The sequence below is a fragment of the Pieris brassicae genome, chromosome 7, assembly GCF_905147105.1.
Source record: "Pieris brassicae chromosome 7, ilPieBrab1.1, whole genome shotgun sequence".
In the NCBI taxonomy this organism is placed as follows: domain Eukaryota; kingdom Metazoa; phylum Arthropoda; class Insecta; order Lepidoptera; family Pieridae; genus Pieris; species Pieris brassicae.
Window position 1 is genome coordinate 8,049,701 of NC_059671.1, and position 20,641 is coordinate 8,070,341.

Here is a 20,641-nt window from a genome sequence, read left to right on the forward strand (position 1 = left end):
TATTCCCGTTTGAAGTTAAATAAAAGTAAATAAGCCCCTTTACTGCCTGAAATGTCTTGGATCCCCGTTTTATATGGTTTGTCTCTCTTGAATGAACCTAAATAATTAGTCACAAATTGATTGAGCATACTCTAGATCTTTGTGAGTTATATTAATATGGACCGGCTTAAAAATTCTAGCTTACGTACATGAGAATATTTATCTGAGAAAAGCAGAGCTTAATGAGCATTTCACATTCGTTAAAGGCAAACTCGATTCCATTACGTACTTATTTAAAAAAGGAAAACGAAACAAAAGCGTTCAACAAAAGCTCAGCTTTAAAGTTCATCTTCGTAAGCTCTCAAGCTCGAAGCGTTTCATTCATCGAGTTAGTAGCGTTCGGACTGTCACACGGAACGGGTGTATCGCTTCTCTGCGCGAATTCCTCGAAGTCCAATACGATTTTAATGTTCGCGTGATATTGCGATGCTGTGAATGTTATCCTGATGCCATTGAAGCCATGATATTCAAAGCGGGAGGGAAGCCTCCGGGCAAGAGTCCTCCAAAGACAGAAGAAAGAGAAAATAAGGAGAATTGCGTAAAAGAAAGTTGCGACCGGTGCCCGGGGGATCCGTGGGTTTATTGTGCAGTGTTGTGGTGTGCGTGTGCTATGAGCCTGATCTCAAGCGGGTACAGCCTATACAGGCAACAGGGACTTCAAGATAGACTTGGCTTGCTGGAGGAACAGCACCGGGCGCTGCGTAGCGCGGTGTTGGAGCCGCAGCAGCCGCTCGTGGAGAGGCTTCGACGGGAGGCTCGGGTCCCGCACTGGAGAGCAACCAGAAGCATACGGGATTATAGTGATTGCGGCTGTCCACCAGGTACGATAACAATAGCCACTTAGCCAACTAAATGTTGCCTTTTTAAATGTAATAAAACGTTTCGGGAAGTATAGAAAATTTTAAACCACTAATGCAAATACAGCTTACATTCTAATCTAAACTATCATTCAGATGTGTGACACATATGAGATTACAGATATAAATAAATGAATTAATACAAATTTTAACGAAATCTTTTTAAAATATGTTTTAAGCACAACAGTTTCATTATATATAAATATGAGGGTAAAGGTTTAACATAAATACAAAACATACTATTTCAATAATTGCTCAGTATGATCGAGACGACGAGAATCTGTGTTATAATCTCATAATTATTTACAATGCAATGGCCATTGTCAAAGGACACGTTACATATTTGCAATATTTCAGGATTACACAAACCAATATTATTCGTAAGTAAATTAATGAAAATCATTAATTTCAATACTTCATTTATTCTGACAATCCTACTTTAAAATATTAAACTTACTTACTTTCTAATTTATATTTTTTTAACAAGTTCGTTAGTTTGATAGGTTTTTAACATATTCCCCTTCTATCTTTATTCAGTTATCCATAAAGTACTTTAATAGCCCTCATTGCTATAATTTACGACGATTTATGACCTGCTTGAGTTAATGTAATAAATTATGTGACTAAATATGTTGTGACTGGACAGGATAATATAAATCTTATGCCACGTGTGTACAACAGAGGTAAATAGTTTTTATTGTATTTGTTTTCCCACGGTACCGCAAACGATTAAGTCTAAACACCTATTCTTCTATTTGATTTATTTTATTTGTTGACGCTACTGGTCTCTCTGGTTGACTCTATTGACGATAATGGTCTCCATTCAATGGCATTTTTTGCTATAATTTTGATTCGCGCTTTAAAAGGAACCTTTTGCTGAATAGAAAGTTATTATATATAAATAAACATTTTGATAAATTTAGAAATAAAATTGACCTAACATTTATTTCTTAAATATAATTATAATCATTTTATTACATAGTAAGTGCTTTTCTATGTATTGCTTTTTATTAAAATCCCATATATCGGACTTAATTCGCTCTTTCGAAGTTTTAGAGATAACAAAAAAGCTAATAGCTTAATTAAACGACCCCTCTATCCCTTGATCCCTCAAATTTAACAAAAAGTGAACTTTCGAAAGGCTCAGGGTGTTCACACGGATTCCTGATATAATTCCATTTGAAATATACTTGCATAACATACATAACATTAACATGACAAGACTGCACCAATTAGTGATATATATCTCATATTTAATTATTATACCAATTAATCACAAGTCATTAATTTACGAAACAAGGTTTATTAGATACTCCATATTTAACAACTTTTTGTTATACGAATATTATTATTTGATTTAACGTGCTATAAATATATTGTTTTTTATATAATTCAGTTTTGTACTATACCAGTGTCATCGTTAAGCAAGTTAAGCAACATTTGTAGAGATGAGATTTATAAAATCATGTTATAGATTAATAAATCCATTTTCAAATTTATATATTTTACAGAATAATATAGTAAAATTATGATATGTTACATTAAAAAACCACTGCGCTCTGTTTTTAGTAGCCATAACCATAGCAGTTTTATTTAGAAGCGCGACAAATGCTTATAAAAGTAACCTAAAATATAATTTTGGTTTTTATAATTGGGCGTCGATCGGTAGCAGGATGAACGTAAGCGACACAGCATTACAAACTACAGTTCACCACAATTTACTAACATATTTTAAAAACTCTAAAACTTCCGTAGTGATAGTAGCCACCTTGAAAAATCTATAATTATTTTTTCATCCCAGTCGAAAGCTGTCAACTAATCCATGATTATCGGGCCCGCAGGCGTTGATCGAAAAAAATGATAAACTGCCCGCCTCGCCTGGTGCGAAATGGAAATGACACTTTAAGGGTTTGGGTATGTCGTTAATACTAAGTTTTATAGGTCACTTTATTTACGAGCTTTCAAGAAATCCAACCTTCTTAATGGTGTATAAATCAAGCTTTTCTTTTGATGCTTTTCTGATTGATTAAATGTAGAAATGTTCGATTCATATTAGCTAATATTTGTATTAAAAAAATTGATTTTCATATTAATATGATACATTAGACTTGTTGCTTAGTATGATTAAGTTTCTGCATTTAATATTAAACACCAATATCATATATAAATATCTGATTTCTCGATATAAAAAAATCTTGTTGAATTTTGGGGTATGCCGTAATCCTCGCGATATTTTTACTGTACGCGCTAATGTTAAATGCGGAGTGATGGCCACATCGAGGAAGACTATATTAGTCGACAACCGTGATTCAAACACACGTCCCCAAGATTGTGAGTCGCATGCTATGGCTCAGGCCACCACTGCTATATGATGTACTTAACTTGATATTAGACGGTGTAATGGATACTCGATAAGGACTTGTTTTTAAATTGCTTCCAAAAACATAAAATTCTATTATGTAAGTATAACGAATACATGACAATATCTCGACGTTACATTTTCTTTGAATTAAAAGTTCCACTACAGTGTTTTAATCGATAGTAATCGATAACGTCTATCAAATAATAGGAACTGGGCTATGAGTAATGTGTGGGAAGTGTGTGTGCAGTGGATGGAAAACAAACTATATAGGGTCGAACGGATCGCGATAAAACTAACGCGTGCAATTGACGGCCGCCAGAGGGTTATACAGACGAAGGAAACTTACTTACAATAATTGCAGGATAAAAATTGTATAGAGTTTTTCCAATATGTTAAGAACTTTCATTGGCTTCGTTATTTTAGAACAACAAATAAAAAACGTCTTTTATCGCGGACTAGACTTATTCCCGACGTAGACGTAGACGTATTCCTTTTGTACGTACTCCCGTACGTCAAAAATGTAGATTTGACATAGTAAAGTCCGTCTCGTGTTAGAATCTCACCCCAAAAATATCCAATTTAGCAATTGTATCCTCAATTTCCTAGGTTATATTTTGCCTTTTCACAGATGGCAGTTATGACACAGCCTTTCCTAACAAAGCCTAGATGCACTCGAGAGTTAATATTCAGTCGGTTGATTAAATAGTATTGACATCAAAGGCCACATAAGCCATACGATATTTGTTATATAGGCAGTTAAATAAATCAGTATTAATAGAATGCGTGGAGAATTAATCCTATTACGCGTTTGAACACAAGCCCTTACAGGATTACTGACGGCGGTGATAAGTGGTGTTGCAGCACTGAGCTCACGCCGGACAATCGTTTTTCAATACACGTCCTAATTGACAAACATTCAGATGAGATTACGTCGGACAAAATCAATTAACGGTCTAAAAGCAAGCAGTCAACTGAAAATAATTTAGGCACGATTAGGGGCGGCAGCAGTTTTTTAATATTGTTATCGCTCCCATACGTCTTTGTATGTATGTACCTTATGTATTATACATAGTACAAAAAAATAAGTGGCGTTCCAATCTTTTTAGGTCTGGGCCTCAGATTTCTGTATCCGTTTCATGCTCATTTGTCAATCTAATAGACTAATCAACATTCTGTGCCTGACACAAACCGTCGACATTTGGTTTAAGGCATGCCGGTTTCCTGACAATGTTTATCCTTCACCGTACGAGCGAGAGCTAAATTCGCACATAGACTAGTCCATCGGTGCAACGCCGGGCGTCGAACCTTCGAATCTAAGGATGAGAATCGCACGTTGAAACCACTAAGCCAACACTGCTTAATACCAATTAAAGTATTTTAAGCAAAATATACGTAAGTTATTTTTGCATTATTCATTACTTGTACTTATAGAACGAGAACGATAAATAAACGTATTTATATGCATAAAAGTTATTTTTTATATAATATTGGCAATAATATATATACAATACTCATTCTGTAACATTGTTATCGAATCACATAAAACACAATTGATAATTTATTATAAGTCTAAAGTGTTGATCAGTTTTCCATAGATTTAAGAAATATGCACATGTGTTAAGTTAATGTTTTAGACGTATATAGAACTAGAAACAATTAACGAATTCACCACACGAACTAAAATACGCGAACATTTGCTAATCAGGTCATGTTAGCGGAGGCAACTGTATGGCGTGTGGTGTGTGGTGTAGGCAGGAGCAGAATGCGGCTCGGACAGGCTAGCATTCAGTTCCGCAGCTCAGTGGATTAAGGTTTAATTAGATTCGTTTTCACCATCACTGTCAATTTAACTCCATATTTGAATGCTGGATTCATATTAAATTTTGTGATATGCAATGTCAGTTAATACACGGTATTATAAACTATATTTGTGATTAAACACTAACACATTACTATATTTATTTGTTTTATTATGCTATTATGCAGTTTCTGTTTTAAGCACCTAAAAACAATAATGTGTCATATGAAAGAGACTCTCATTCTTTCTCTTTTATTATGAGTGATATTTCTTTTTAATGTTTAAAAATATATAGCCTTTATTCGAGTACCACACTAAGTCCATGTCATTAAATGTGTATGTGTGTAGGTACTAGTATAAAATAATAGTTTTATGATTTACACTAGTTGGTACTCGACCTACGACGAATTAAAGGCCTCCTCCAAATTCTTCGACTTGTCCCTACTCCTCGCGCCAATTTGCCGATTCTCCGCTATCCCCTTTATTCCATCTTCCCAAGTATCAGTTGGGTGTCCTCGTTTCTTCCCACTGGGTCATTCCAAGTAAGGGTCTTCTTGACCAATCTGCCATCACAAATGCGGGCAATGTGACCGGCCACTTTCACTTTAACTCTTTTGTATGTGTTATGACGTCTTTTATGTTTGTACGTCCTTGTATCACATCGTTTTTAACTTTGTCATTAAGTTTTGATCTCAGTTTCAAATTAATGTTATGCTTAAAGCCACATCTAATATGCCAGTCCGTCTACCTCAAACAATTTTATTTAGTAGTACCAAATACGAGGGACATGTGCCTTAAACACTGAACCACACAGATATTTGCAAATATTTATTACTATAATGAATATTAGTCAATTTCGTCATAATACGGCACAGTGCAGTGAAGTGGAAGCCGACGCGCTGCGGTTTAACCTTCACAGGTTTCCGGCTTTCCTTACATCGTATTCGTAACATGAATTACATAGAATAGCTTTTATACTATTTTATTTAACAATAATGCTCTCATGTTGCTCTCATGTATTTACATGAAGTACGTACATATCTGCACACACAATAATGATGGCTAATAAGTAATATTATGACTTAATTTTCTACAATACTAGTGAATAGCTTAAACTAAGGTAATGTTCATTAATAGTCCCAGTGTTTTATAATGTTTTGTCACTGTGTTCATGTGTGCCAGATACACTACACTAGTTTTATTTACTCAAAAGGTTTAGTCCAAATATATATATACCAAATGTACATTTAGTTACGTAATTTCGATATTATGTTAAAACACCAACGTACCGCGGTTGGCACCGTATTAAAACGGAATTAGCGATTTGAAAAGGCGTAAATTTCACGCGTTTTAAAAGCGAATTAGCATCGTAATAATGAGAAATAAATTACTCGTGCCGGGACAAAACGTGGATTACAAGGCTTGCTGGAGGCTGCCCTTCACAGGTTACATTGTTTCGTGTTTAATACTAGCATCTAATTATTAACGCCTCTCACTAAATTATGGAAACACACGGCTGAATAAACGGGACGGGTAGCTGGAAAAAAGTTTCGTCTAACATATTTACAAAATGAACATAACTATTACGTAGATTAAAGATTTTAAAATTGTTATAGTATTTGAAAGTAGAAGTAACTTTTCTTGTTTATTCTTCTTTTACTACCATTTTCTTTTGAGGGTTGACGATCATCACGTCTACTTCAATTTTACTGCGTTTCTGAACAATGACTTGGTGAATTGACCAAGTCATTGTCTAAGAATCTCCAATCGAGATGTGCGTCTGCGGGCAGGGGTCCTTCTACCTGCCACTTTGCCTTGTATGATTAGTTGAAGGAGCTTCAACTTTTTGGTGTTACGTATGACGTGTATTCAAGTTTCCTTTTCTTAAATGTCACTTCTTAGTTCTTCTGAAGGCTAGTCCAAGATATTTAAGCATCTATTTTAGATTCCAAGCCCTAGAGCAGCACGAGAAGACGTAACATCGCGCAATGCATACAAGTTGTAAGTTAAGGCGCTGGTCACAAAGTATTTTTTTAGTTTCAAAAAGGTATTCCGCGCAGCGTACAGTGACAGCGTTAACGCCTAACGTTCTACTGAAAGCCTAATGAGTACTTTACCTAACAATAGGACTTATCTTGTATAAAAAAGAGAGATTTGTGTTCATTATAAGGTTTAATTTTAAACTACGCAAAAAATAACTCTATTAAAAAAGCTTGTTACAAAAACGCTACGTTGCTAATCGATTTCACAGACGTGAAGAATGAAGTCTCTGAATTAGGTCCAAATCCTTTTAGCTCTGAGACTATTATCTAAAGTTTTGCCCTCACAAAGGTTGTTGAAACTCAAGTGCTTGTTAGTAATTACCTCTATTGTACCTAACAGACCTGAACATTGTGGAAAATTTAGCAAATTAATTGTACACAGAGAGAATTAGTATTTCCAAATCTGTTTTGGTCAATAATACTGTTTATATGTGTTTTATGAACTCAATGTAATACAATTATTAAAATTTGTATGAATTTAAAAATGTTTGAATAATTTTGTGCCGGATGTCATAGCCAAAGCTTTGTCAGACGAATTCAGCTCAAGACCATTAAATCTTTAAAAATAATTTAACTGCTCACTTCACGTACTCATTCTCTTGATCCTAATATTAAAGGTTTATTTTTAGTAGATATATAAAACATATGAAATATTTTTTTAACATATTTGGTTTACAATCTTTTTATTTTAAGCTTTCTTATTTATGACTATTTTATATTTTTAGGTGTATAGTATATATACCTAAAAACATACTTAAAACGCTGTTATAACTTACAATTGACAATCCTATTATTCATATAAAACTAAGTTATTGAAAAATTGCATTGCAACTAAACTACTCTTTCGTCTCTTACTATCAAATTGCGTTAACACTGTAATGAACAGAGACAGATGAGTCAATAGAATATTTCATATTCAAACTTAAAGCATAAATACTATTCAATAAAAAAAACTATATTATTTTCAAACAGACCGTTGCAATACGCTCCCTGAATAGGTAGAATATTTTAATATCCCGCGTAAGGCTTTTTATTACTAACCAATAACACACATATTACCTATATGTTTTCACATCTATTGTTATTTCTCGTTCAGGAAACACGAACCGATATTAAATACTTCCTTTGCCTTTTAGCCTTTGACTAACAAAGTTTTAAATAGTATCCTTGGCTCATGTGGGTCAATCGATAAACCGCAAAGAAACAATTACATTTAGCCAAGCGAAGTATTTGCAAAGTAAAATTGCGTCGGGCTTTCCCTATTATCTAAAGGTCCAAAACTAATAGCGGGGTTTGGTTTAATCAAAACTGTGGCGCAAGATAGTTAGAATTTGTTTTAGTTAATTCGGTAACCCTGACGAACTGTTTGTTTTTCGTAATATTGTTAGTTGTTTTTACTTACTACAAATTGAATAACACAAACTATCTACTATTAATTATAACTATTTTTACTTACTACAATTGAATGCACAAAAATATTGAGTTATTTTGCGTTCATTAAGGAACTAAACTTAAAAACTTCCTTAAATATTTTTTGATGTCTTACATAAATTTTAAATAAATTGAATTTGTTATCAAAAATATGCATCAGCTAGATAATTTAATATTACTCAGTAAGATGAATATAGGCAAATTGCATGACGTGAAATAAGAAGTACCTGATCTTATACTCCATAATAAACATTTATTTTTCAAGTATGGAGTGGGCATTGAAATGTCTTGTCTAGCTGCCCATTAAATCGATTATAACATCTTAAATATCTGCCAAATCGCTTAATGAACCAATACCGCTTTATAAGCGATTATCAGTACGTCTTTTATTTCTCCAGTCTAGTTTCCTGCTTTTGTGTAATTGTCAGTATAACGATATATCTTTAAAAAAATGTGTGCGTGTTCTATTGTACACACGTAAGAAGTGAAACTTCTTTATGACCTTATTTTGAGAAAAATCTACAATATGCAACTTTACAGAAATTGGTTATATAAATTTTAACAAAAGGCTTTTATTATCATAGACATGAATACAAATAATACAATTATTTCATTTTATTTTATTACTACTAAGATTATTATAGAGTTTCATTAATTGCAATAGAATGATTACTATAATTGTTATCGTTATAATATATTTTTGTTATTAATGGCTTCGAATCAACTGTAACGTAAGATGGCGTAACAGAAAATGTGACGGTAAATTTTCACTTCAATAATTAAAATTCGGAATTGGTTCCTCTCACTTATATATTTTAACGTTAAAACGTTAATATATAAATAAAATAATAAATTATTTACCTAATTCAACCGATTAAACCATATATTTATACCCATATTTATTTAATTTCTTCATTATAGCTCCATTTAAAAAAAAACTTCCTTATACTTAAAGCTTTGATGAAAATTCTTAGAGTCCAATACACTTAAGGCTGAGTGACAAAGTCGGACGAACAGTATATCTTGGGCACGGTAAATGAATGCCATTGACGCTGCAAATGAACGCCATTTATCAGACGTCGGAAGACTGTACAGATGTGTCCACGCAACTCTCCTCTAATTAATACGATCTCCCTTAGGCCCTGTCCAAGAAAATTTCTTTTTCACCCAATTGTAGTCAGGACATTCTGGTGCGAATTCCAATTTAGGATCAAGAAAATTTAATTGGCATTTTTGTAATAAACGTTTTTACATTATATGCACTAGTGAGACGTTCTCATAAATGCTATGTTTACGATATCACCTCCGCGATGCAAAAAAAAATCATCTGTCTTAAAACAGATTTAATTACAGGTAACAAAAAATCTATACAGCCGTGTTGGCCTAGTGCGATTCCGAAGTCCCTGAGGTCGTTTAACATTCGCTCGAACGGTGAAAAACATCGTAAGGAAACCGCCTTCTCTTAGACCCAAAAAAATGACGGCTGGTGTCCGGCACAGGATTGACAAACGATCATAAAACAGATTCATAAATCCCAGACCTAAAAGGTTATAGCGCCACAAACATAGATAGATACTTATAAAGTTTACATCATCAAACCATTTAACAACAGTACGGCAATCAACGAGAAAGTTGCTCGTATTCCTTGTCAATAATGTGGGCGTTGAGATTCTAAAACTTACTATTGATCACTGCTTGACTCAACAATAGATGGTTACGCAATGCTATCATAGTTCATAAATACACAAATTATAATTATTTATTTTATACAATTCGAACCGCTACAGAACACCAACATTGGAATTTTTTGAGTAATAAATAAACATATAACGTTTGCCAATAGATATATTTCTATATAGACTTTACATTTAGGATATAAGCTAATGGATTTTTATTTATAATTATATACAATTTTTATGAAGTTTTAATATAATAGGGTAGCAAAAGGGCAGTCATCGCAGACAATGGACACCCATTTTTAATGTGTGCCTAAAATTAAAAGTAAAGATAGAATAGTTACAAATGTATAGGTACATGCATACCTCACGACATCACAATTTTTTAAGTGCATTTATGTTGATGAGTATATTCTTAAATTTAGAACAATCAAATAGTCCTCTTATATCTATGGTGTTGTCAATTGTTAAATATATATTAAAGATGCAATAATAAATGTATTAGTTGACTTCTTGCTGTAAATAAATAATATTCCGTTATCACTAACTGTGTTTGCCATTTGATATAGTTATTGCTATATTTATTCCTTAGTACCTACTGCACGAAGGTAATGAAAGAGAGATTCGTGGTCGTTGCCTAGCCCTTCGGGAAATATGCGTGGAAATATATAAATACGTAGTTTTATTATGTGAATACCTTAAAGTTGACACACGTGACAGGCCATTTAAGAAAATGTTCAATATTTTGGTTCGTCATTTTTCCTGTACCTTGGCTGTACCTGGGCCTTGGCGTTTGTCCCTTTCTATCTATGAAAATAACATCTTAGAAGAGCAGATAATGTGTTCCGTCTGTCTATGCATCTGCTTTTCATTTGCCATTCAACGCACTGAATAAACAATCTAGTTTATAAGATATACATAGTTCCTATTTACTTTTATGTACAAAGTTCTAACGACAACCAGTTAAGTGCCCCGCCCACTGAGATTTATATAATTTATACAAACCAATGTAATTACATTCTATCGCGCTGAAATTGTAATTGCTCCCAATGTTTATATTTAACTATTCTAAAACAATTCAGGTTTGAAGTATCGTTGTTATCGGATTTTGTTATGAATCATTTAGATTATATTAATATTTATTTTCATTTTGATTATCTCTAATATTTAGTAATTGGAATTAGGTTTTGTTTATGTCTTTGCATAAAGTTTATAAGTTTGTAAGCGTGGTATAGAACAATGGAATACATTCTGTCATTCGATTTAAGTTCGGGTTCAAGAACTAACTTTCCAGTCGTTATGTCTATGGGGCGTGAATTTTTCTTTAGAAGACGTATATAAATCTACGGTTCATATTATTTACGTATAGTATTTTTATTTATAAACATACTCGGTCTTAAAACTTTTTCGTTTTGTCGTTCTACATTTTAAGGAAATCATTATTTTTGTTATTAGTTAATTAATAAGAACGATCCTTTCTCAGCGTCAATAATATATCTTTGCCACTGTTAGTTTATATATTATATTTCTAAATGGAATTGAATAGACTTTTATATTAAAAATAAAACAGTTTATTGATAGTCTTTCAATGTATTTATAAGTTTTTAATAGTGCGTTATAATCACCAATATACAATGGGGAATGAAAAAGCCGACGACGTCAGAGCCCTCCGTCTCGTTTTTATTGGTCAACCCTTTTGGCGTCACTTTTGTCATCTCTAATGTTCGGTAATTGGAAACTACTACTTTGATTTAAAAGGTTATTTGCGTAAAGTTCATACGTTTGATATCATGGTATATGACAAAGGAATATCACATAAATATTTACAATAAATATCAAATGGAAGCTGATGTGATTTAATGTTTTTTTTATAATTTCATAAGTGGACAATAAGTTTTCTACGTGAATATATACATTTAGTAAATACAATTGTTGTGTCGTTTAACTGCCATATTTGAAGCCATATTTCTTTTTTCATGCTACTGGCTGGACTTTTATATAAATGCCATTTATCTTTAAAACTTGTTCATAAAAAAACAATTTTCTGTTTCATAGTGCATAGTCACTTGTAAAGCTACGCGATATAAACTTGTCAATAAAACATTTTATTAATTATTTCTTCAGTTCCAAGCCGAGGTATAGTTGAGACACTTGAGCCGCGGGCAAACAACTCATCTTGTTAGTGAACTTCAAAGAATGATACAAATAATAGGTTTTTATTACAGATACTTTTACACTTAAACATATTAATATTATTATCTCATTCTTATAGGTATATGTGTAACCTCTTCCAAAACTACTCACACTAATTAAAAAATTTCATCAGACTAAAAGTTATAAATTAAAATTTTATAACAGAATTTCGCATGCATGCCACAATTAAAGTGAAAAATCGCTATGAAGTTGATTTTTTAATGTAATTTCGACTTGACACTGACAATATTGAAGATCAGTCCACAAATGAGTAAATGTACATAATTACTTCGGTTTATTAAAGTCGGGTTAAAGCACTGTGTACATATTGACTCATAGTTAAATGAATATCATGTCAGGGTAATGAATAACATTTTTAAATACTTTGAAAATGTCTCAAGAACTGCAATCAAAATGTGTAATGAAGGGAAAAATCCATTAAATTGATGGTATCCTTATGCAAATGCTCTCCACGGTTGTCTAACGATTACACAATTTAAAATCGCAATCACGTTTGTCTATTGAAGTCGGTCTCACCCTCGGGGTATAGGGTCCAAGACAACGACCCCATTTGCCCCCGCGGGGTCACTCAACCCTTTGCCTGTTTTGATTCGTAATTTGTTTGAACTGAATAAATGCTGACATGTATGTTTTCTATTTAGTCCCATATTTATGACGTAAAAGGTTTACCTTACGCGATAATTAAACACGGAAACCAGACCTGAAGGCAACGGATAAATACGATGATGAATTAAAGGAAATAAAATAACATACCATTAGTGTCACGGCAGCAAAGATGAATACGCTTTATTTTTGGGTTTACTATTGAAGTCAAGTATTATACTTACCGACGACCGACGTGGAAACCATCGCATATGAGAAAATCATGTTGCATATTGTTCGAAATACAAAATTTCAATTTAATGATTTTTGATGAGGGTACTCCCAAATATTTTTTCTCGGCCGAGCGTCACATTTATCAGTTGAGTCATTAAGTCGTGAGACACATTTTTATTTTGATATATACTTTTTGTTAATTATAATTGATAATAGTTACGTCCACGATTTAGAATTTTATAGTGAGTGTTTAGTGCGTTTTTGAGAACTATCGTGAGGCAAGGTATTAGCATCAGTCTAACCTCTATTTGTTTACAAACTAATAGAATTTCTCCAAATCCTTACGGCTGATAATATTGAGTGCCTACATAATGATAAATGTTAATTTTTTTCAATTCATAATCAATGAAGCTTCTAATATATTATAATTAAATGTAAATAAAGGCTATTATTATTATTAAGGAAGAAAAAACGGAACTTGCAACTATTAATGTTTTCGTGAAAAGTTACTGGTTGATATTGCACCTTATTAGTACCATAATAAGGTATTTGGTTAACAGACGTATTACTTGTATCGAGGCACTTAGGTCTCCGGTCTAATATAACATTTTAATATATTTAATTTTTATTTCCTTATTAATAATTTCCACAACTGAACGTTTTTGAGCACTACCACTATGTGGACCCGGCTGCTTACTGAGTATTTCCGAACCAATTCGACTTAGAATCCTGCAAGAAATCCTAAAACTCCCACTTATCTTAAAAAATCATTTCAAATCCTCAGGTCCTTATAACTATATGTCACGCTCCTCCAATAGATGTTTATTGGAAATTCCATCCCACAGCTCATCCTTCTTAGGCAATTTATTTAGGATCTCCGCCATTAAGTTGTGGAATAGGCTGCCCGACTCCATAACATCTTTTAAAACTCTTCTGCATAAACATTTCTAAACCATATGCTATAGATCTAACGTGACTTGTGTAATTCTTGTTTATACATTTCTTTTGCAGCACCATTCACGAATCCGTGATATTAGCTTTTTGGTTTTAAATTTGTTTTATTGTATTACTTTAGATTACTTTAGATTTCTATAAGTTTTTTTAATATAACATTCGGTTATACACTTTTTGCACTTTACTCATTATATTTTTTTTAGATTGTCCCTTACTAGGATTGCTTGGAAGAGATCATTTGTTAGCGATAAGGCCGCCCGTTGCCTCTCTTATATTTTATTTGTGTCTTTTTTAATGCAACGAAGAGTGAATAAATAAAAAAAGAGCGTATTAATTTATTTAAAGGCCGTCTTAAAAGAATTGAGTGTCCATGGGTATCACTTAACATCAGATGAGCCGCCGTTTGCCCCGTATTAAAAAAAAACAACACAAAATCCCGGAAAAATAAAACAATTAATAAAGAATTTTACGTATTTCAGTCACTCTACTCAGTTATTTTAATTAACAATATATCATTTATACATAAGTTTGACAAATAGAGCAAAAATTTACATACACTTCTTATACCAATTGATATTAATTTACTATTTCCAGATCCGCCACTTATCTTGATTTATTACCGTGACATATTCACTGATTTGAAATACTAGGAAACTGACCGTCACTTTCCCGAGAAGTTAAAAGGCAACATTAACTATTTATACGTGTGAGAACTCGCCGTATGCTTCGTTTATTTATTTTCATAGCGGATCCTTCTTTGAATTTTCTAGTATTAATGTGTGTATTTTCATTTTAGAAAACCCACCAATATAAATGGAAATATAAAGCTAATTATATGCTGTCGGTTAAGTACGCGTGGGAAAGACGTAGACAAAGACAATAGAACCTTGCATATCTCTCACTCTTACTGTCATCAAATTCATATGGACTCATTTGTTATAATAATAACAATATTTTGATCATCATATACATTTTGGGCGGCCGCGCTCGCGAGCCATCTGGTATTGAGTGTCCAAGGGCGGCGGTGTCGCTTAACATCAGGTGAGCCTCCTTACGTTTGCACTCTGTTCCGTTAAAGAAAAACAAAAGTAGAAAAAAATCATATTGTATTGAAAAACTTGGCAGCGCAGTATCGACAATTCACCACATTGCTAGCAATAGTATTGCTATAACTCATGAGATAAATATTGCAATGTTGCGTCTCTTGTGGTTAAAGTTATACCTGTCCCTTTTCTAGAACGATCAAGCGTTTGTTATATTCTACGTTCACTTCACTTCCATATTCACAACTTTACGTCGCAATTTTTTTCCCGCTAATTTACTAATTTATTCATTTCATTTAAAGTTTTTTCTTATATATAATGTTTATAAAATATCTATTGTTAAAATATATCTCAAAATGCATAGAGGACCCCCTACAACCTTACAAACTACCTCTTTATAATAGTATATAGTTGTATTGAATTTTATTTGTCTAGCTAATTGCTTTGCGACAACTCTGTGAAAATAAAATAAAATCTTCATCTAAAGCTTCATCTAAAATCCCTATTTACGAGTATATTGTAGTATACTTGAGCACTTCAGCGTGCGAATGTCATCCCTGAGTACGATGGTTCGATCTTCGGCTATGCACCAATGGAATTTCTGTCTATGTGGGCATTTAGCATTCGTTCAAATGTTTAAAAAACCGTGAGGAAACCGGCTTGCCTTTATACTCAAAGGGCGGACGGCAATTGTCAGACACACGAGACTGATCACCTACTTGCCTATTAAATTGACAAATGGTCATGAAACTGATAAAGAACAGAAATCAACGATCCAGATCTAAAAAGGTTAAAGCGCCATTGATTTATTTTATTATAATTTTTTTATGCTGCTATTACAGGCAAACGGGCAAGAGGCTCACCTGATGTTAAACGATACCGCCGCCCATGGACACTCACATTGCCAGAAGGCTCGCAAGTGCGTTGCCGGCCTTTCAAGAATTGGTACGCTCTTTTCTTGAAAGACCCTAAGTCGAATGGTTCGGAACTACTTCAGTGGGCAGCTGGTTCCACATAATGGTGGTGCGTGGTAAAAACTGTCTTAAAAAACGCTCAGTTGTGAAACGACGGACGTCGAGCTGATACGGATGGTATTTTGTATTTTGCCTTGACGTCCGATAATGAAACTCAGCTGCGGGTATTAGATCAAACAACTCTTCTGAACACTCCCCATGGTAAATGCGGTAGAAGATGCAGAGAGACCCCACATCTCTAAGCAACGCCAAGGGATCGAGCCGCACGGAAAGTGATTGGTCGTCGACGATTCGAATCGCTCTTCGTTGAATACGGCCGAGTGGATTATTTATTAGCTAGGCTCTACAATAGAAACAACGTCGCACTTAAGACGCCTTCTTTAGTATTATTTCTCCTGTATAGTAACTAATTGTAGAATAATTTATTAATATAACATTCTACAACTCAAACTGATACGTATTATTATATAGAGAAAACAAGAAAGACAAATCAAAAGATGAGCATATGACCTAAGTAGCAGCGGGCCCTATGTGGCTCCGTAAAGCAAGACACCGAGATGAGTGGCAGCTCTTAGAGAATGCCTATGTCCAAGGACAAACTGTAAAATAGAAATTAACCGGCTTGCCGATTTTTTATTAGTTTTTATCGTCATTAACATTTGTATACTCTAGGATAAATATTTCATAGCATAATACAAAAGTTAATGTAACTGTTGCGATATGTTATTGTTAATAGCATGTATTATGCATAATACTATAATATGATAATAGCTACTAACAAAATATAATTTGAAGGAGATGTTGTGTATATACTATCCATACTATACATCTCCTTCAAATGTTGACCTTAAATTTTATGTTAAATATATAGGGAAAAAAAACAATTAGGTACGCACATTAATGATACACAAAGACACTCACCATGTGGTTTCTTTACTTTGATAATGATGCAACCTCTTATGCAAGTATAATAATAATAATTATTTATAAAGCATAAATATTCACTACGTTTCAAGATCTTCTAGTGAACCGAAGTGGGGGCCTGATGACCTGTAACACAGGTACTCTTTAACAGGCATCAGAGTCACACAAACAAGCATTTCCTATTGTTATAAATAGATTTTGCTTTATTTTGTGCAATATGTATGTACGTATTTTTGATAAAAATAAGGATTATTATTTATTTTACTTAAATCTTAAACACTTAAATTAATCCATAAAAACATACTTAACCCCATACAAAATGTTATATAACTCAATCTCGTAGTTCTATAGAACCATAAAGCATGCATTGAAATTTAACTAAATGTTTTGTTCAGTTCAGATACCAAATTGAAAGTAAGCGAAGCGGTTTATGAATAAAAAGATAACAAATGTCAACAAACAATAAACGATCGCGCCCATTAATTCTCAACAATTCAGTTTTCACGAACCGACTTTTTTGTTATTGGCCCCGGCCAATGCAGCTGGGCCTTTGTCCCGCGGTGTATAGGAACATGCAACAACGCACAAGTCATTCGTAAGGGTCGTTGATTCTATGTAACTAGTGTATAATGTGAAATAAATTGTACGAAGTGACAGATGGTGGTAAAGCAAGGGGCTTTGAGTGGAGGTTTAATGCTATTTTAAACTAATGACAGTTCCACAAATGCAGTCAATTTTCTATTTACATTTTTTTTTAATTAAAAAGAAATATTTTCCCATTCACAATTTTTAAAAACATCCATTTCATATTGCTCCAATTAATCTATGTTTACCATGCCTAATAAGAAAGTAATAAAAATCATTAAATAAATCAATGGAGGCCCAGACCTAAAAAGGTTATACCTCTCAGATTTCTGCATCCGTTTCATGATCAGTTAATCTAATAGGCAAATAGATGATCAGCCTTCAGTGCCTGACACGCCGTCGACTTTTTGGGTATAAAGCAAGCCAGTTTCCTCACGATGGTTTTCCGTCACCGTTCGAACGAATGTTAAATGCGCACATGGAAAGAAAGTCCATTGGTCGAGACGGGGATCGAATCCACGACCTCAGGGATGAGAGTCGCACGCTGAAACCACTAAGCTAACACTGCTCAGAAAGTTATAGAAATTACTAAAACGCTGCAAATCGTCCTGGTAGGTAGAGAACACATATTTGTATATATAATGGTATAAAGTAATATGAAATCTTCTTATTTATTTGATGGAATGACATTGGTTTTAGCGATATTTAGGCTATATTATTCTTGCGAGGCTTCTGGTAGTGTCCGTGGTCGGATGTATCACTTTACAATCACAAGTTCTCTTAATTATTTACTTGTAAGTGTTATTGAGTAGGTATGTAGTCTTCGGTTTTAATAAAAATATGACGCTCGCCCGACGCGATTCATTTCTTCATAATTTAATACGAAATACAAGTGACCGTTGGACCACTACAATATGGCTATTGAAAAAATAAAGACATTTATTAACCAAGTGTGGTTTAGGTTGGTGAACGGCTACATGATCTTTCGCCTTCTGTGTTACCAACTACCATCAGTTTCTCCAAGTTCTCATCGCCTATGCGCATTGTATGGCCGAATTAAAAGTATAATTATCTTGGTAGAAGGAGCCAATTACACAATGCGTGAGATATATAGATTGATATTCATATAGCATATACAAAAAGTTATACAGAATAAATTTTAGTTTCACGCATCATAAAATAACTTGTTTAAAAACAAATTAATATAAACCAATTTTGAATACAAATTACATTTTCAACTCCATAAAGTTTTTAAATTTAAAAATGATTCATAAACATCATAAAATGAATTTTGTATTGCGCCCGACCTTCGGAGCAAAGTGGAATCTCAATTAGAGCATTTATCATACGACCTGCAACGTGCCTCCACTTTATAATATTCCTCTCAATAACACGCGTACATCTGGAACTTGGCGAACTAAATACCTATAGGCATTGTATTTTAACATCTTATATTTCCGCCATAGAGTACATTTTATATAGAGAAATATAATATTGGGAGTAAATGAAACTAACTAATTTATTACTTTTAATTGTGTTTTTTTGTTCAAATATTGAAAAGCACAGTTTTAGTAGTGAAAATATATTTTCATTTTGGCGATTAATCTACTTAAGATAATTAAAGAATAAAAAAAAATAAGCCACCTATGGTCTCAGACTTCTCCTGTTAACTTAGTGAGATAACTTTTCATGTAACTGTAACACTACAGATCACTACAACAATAAAATTCTTCTTAACAAAGCTCGGTTTTTTCTCTTGCTATTTGGCGAAAATAATATTAAAAATAACTAGATTAAATAGAAAACAGAAAAGTTGTTTTGAACACATATTTTATTTAATCATTAATAACTTCTGAATTACTATAATAAAGTGTTTTTGAGATTGAGAGGAGTAATCAAATTAATATCTCATTTTGGGGCCACCCCCTATGGAGAGTACAATCTAATTACACGAAAATTGAAGGGATGAATAGGCCCCGTTCAAGGCAATACTCAAGTTTACATTATACCGTATAAGGTGTTCATCCCTAAGATCGTAGATTCCAATCCCGGTGGCACCAATAAAGTTTTCTTTCAGTAATACAAAGTCAAAAATCATTTATTCATATAGGTAACACAATGTACTCTTATGAACGTCAAAGCGTTACTGCCAGTTCTCAAATCAAGGGCGTAGAACGGAAGAGAAGAACTGGCCTATCCCCCACTGTTTTTAATCGCCAAGTTTTTCTGTTTTACACAACGTTTGTAAGGAGCTGCAATTACACCATGTTCCACATGACATCTTAAGTAATAAATAATAATAAAATAAATTAAAAACAAAGATTTGTCTCAGATTGTCAAAGATCCTCTATAAGCAGGAGGCATGATAAAATAGGAGCCCGTTCTTACATTCTCGTGGGAGCAACACACAAATACATAGTCGAAATAACTAACATCACCGCATACACGAATTAAAGTAGCACCATTCACCACAAGTAGCACCTGTTCACGAGTATGATGCATGGCCAGCGTACACAAATCGTTCTGACAGATTCGCTTTTTTATTTATATATTTAAGAAACAATGTAGCTCATTTACGAAATATTATGCCAGATTAGTTAAATGCTTTAAATAAATATAGCTTCCTACTGGATATGACTTATTTATAATATTATTAAACGGCGTAGAGAACCCGTGTTAACCTAGTGGCTTCAGCGTGCGACTCTCATCCCTGAGATCGTAGGTTGGATGTGGCCGGCTGTGCACCAATGGACTTTCTATGTGCGCATTTAACATTCGCTTGTACGGTGAAGGAAAACATCGTGAGGAAACCAGAGTGCTTTAAACCCAAAACGTCGACGGTTTGTCGAATGTTTGTCTATGTTAGGCATAGAAGGCCGATCGCCTACTTGTCTATTAGAGTATGTCACTCTAATCATGAAACAAA

General features: G+C 33.5%; 1 protein-coding gene across 2 annotated transcripts in view; it reads left to right on the forward strand.

Moving 5' to 3' along the window:
- The first annotated feature begins 387 nt into the window (after positions 1-387).
- LOC123711615 (collagen alpha chain CG42342) overlaps positions 388-20,641 on the forward strand; it is a 160,240-nt gene continuing 139,986 nt past the window's right edge. For both annotated transcript variants that reach the window (XM_045664239.1, XM_045664240.1), the window contains exon 1: positions 388-860. In XM_045664239.1, the coding sequence (XP_045520195.1) occupies positions 500-860 (361 nt within the window). In that variant the 5' untranslated portion in view covers positions 388-499. The remainder of the gene's footprint in view (positions 861-20,641) is intronic.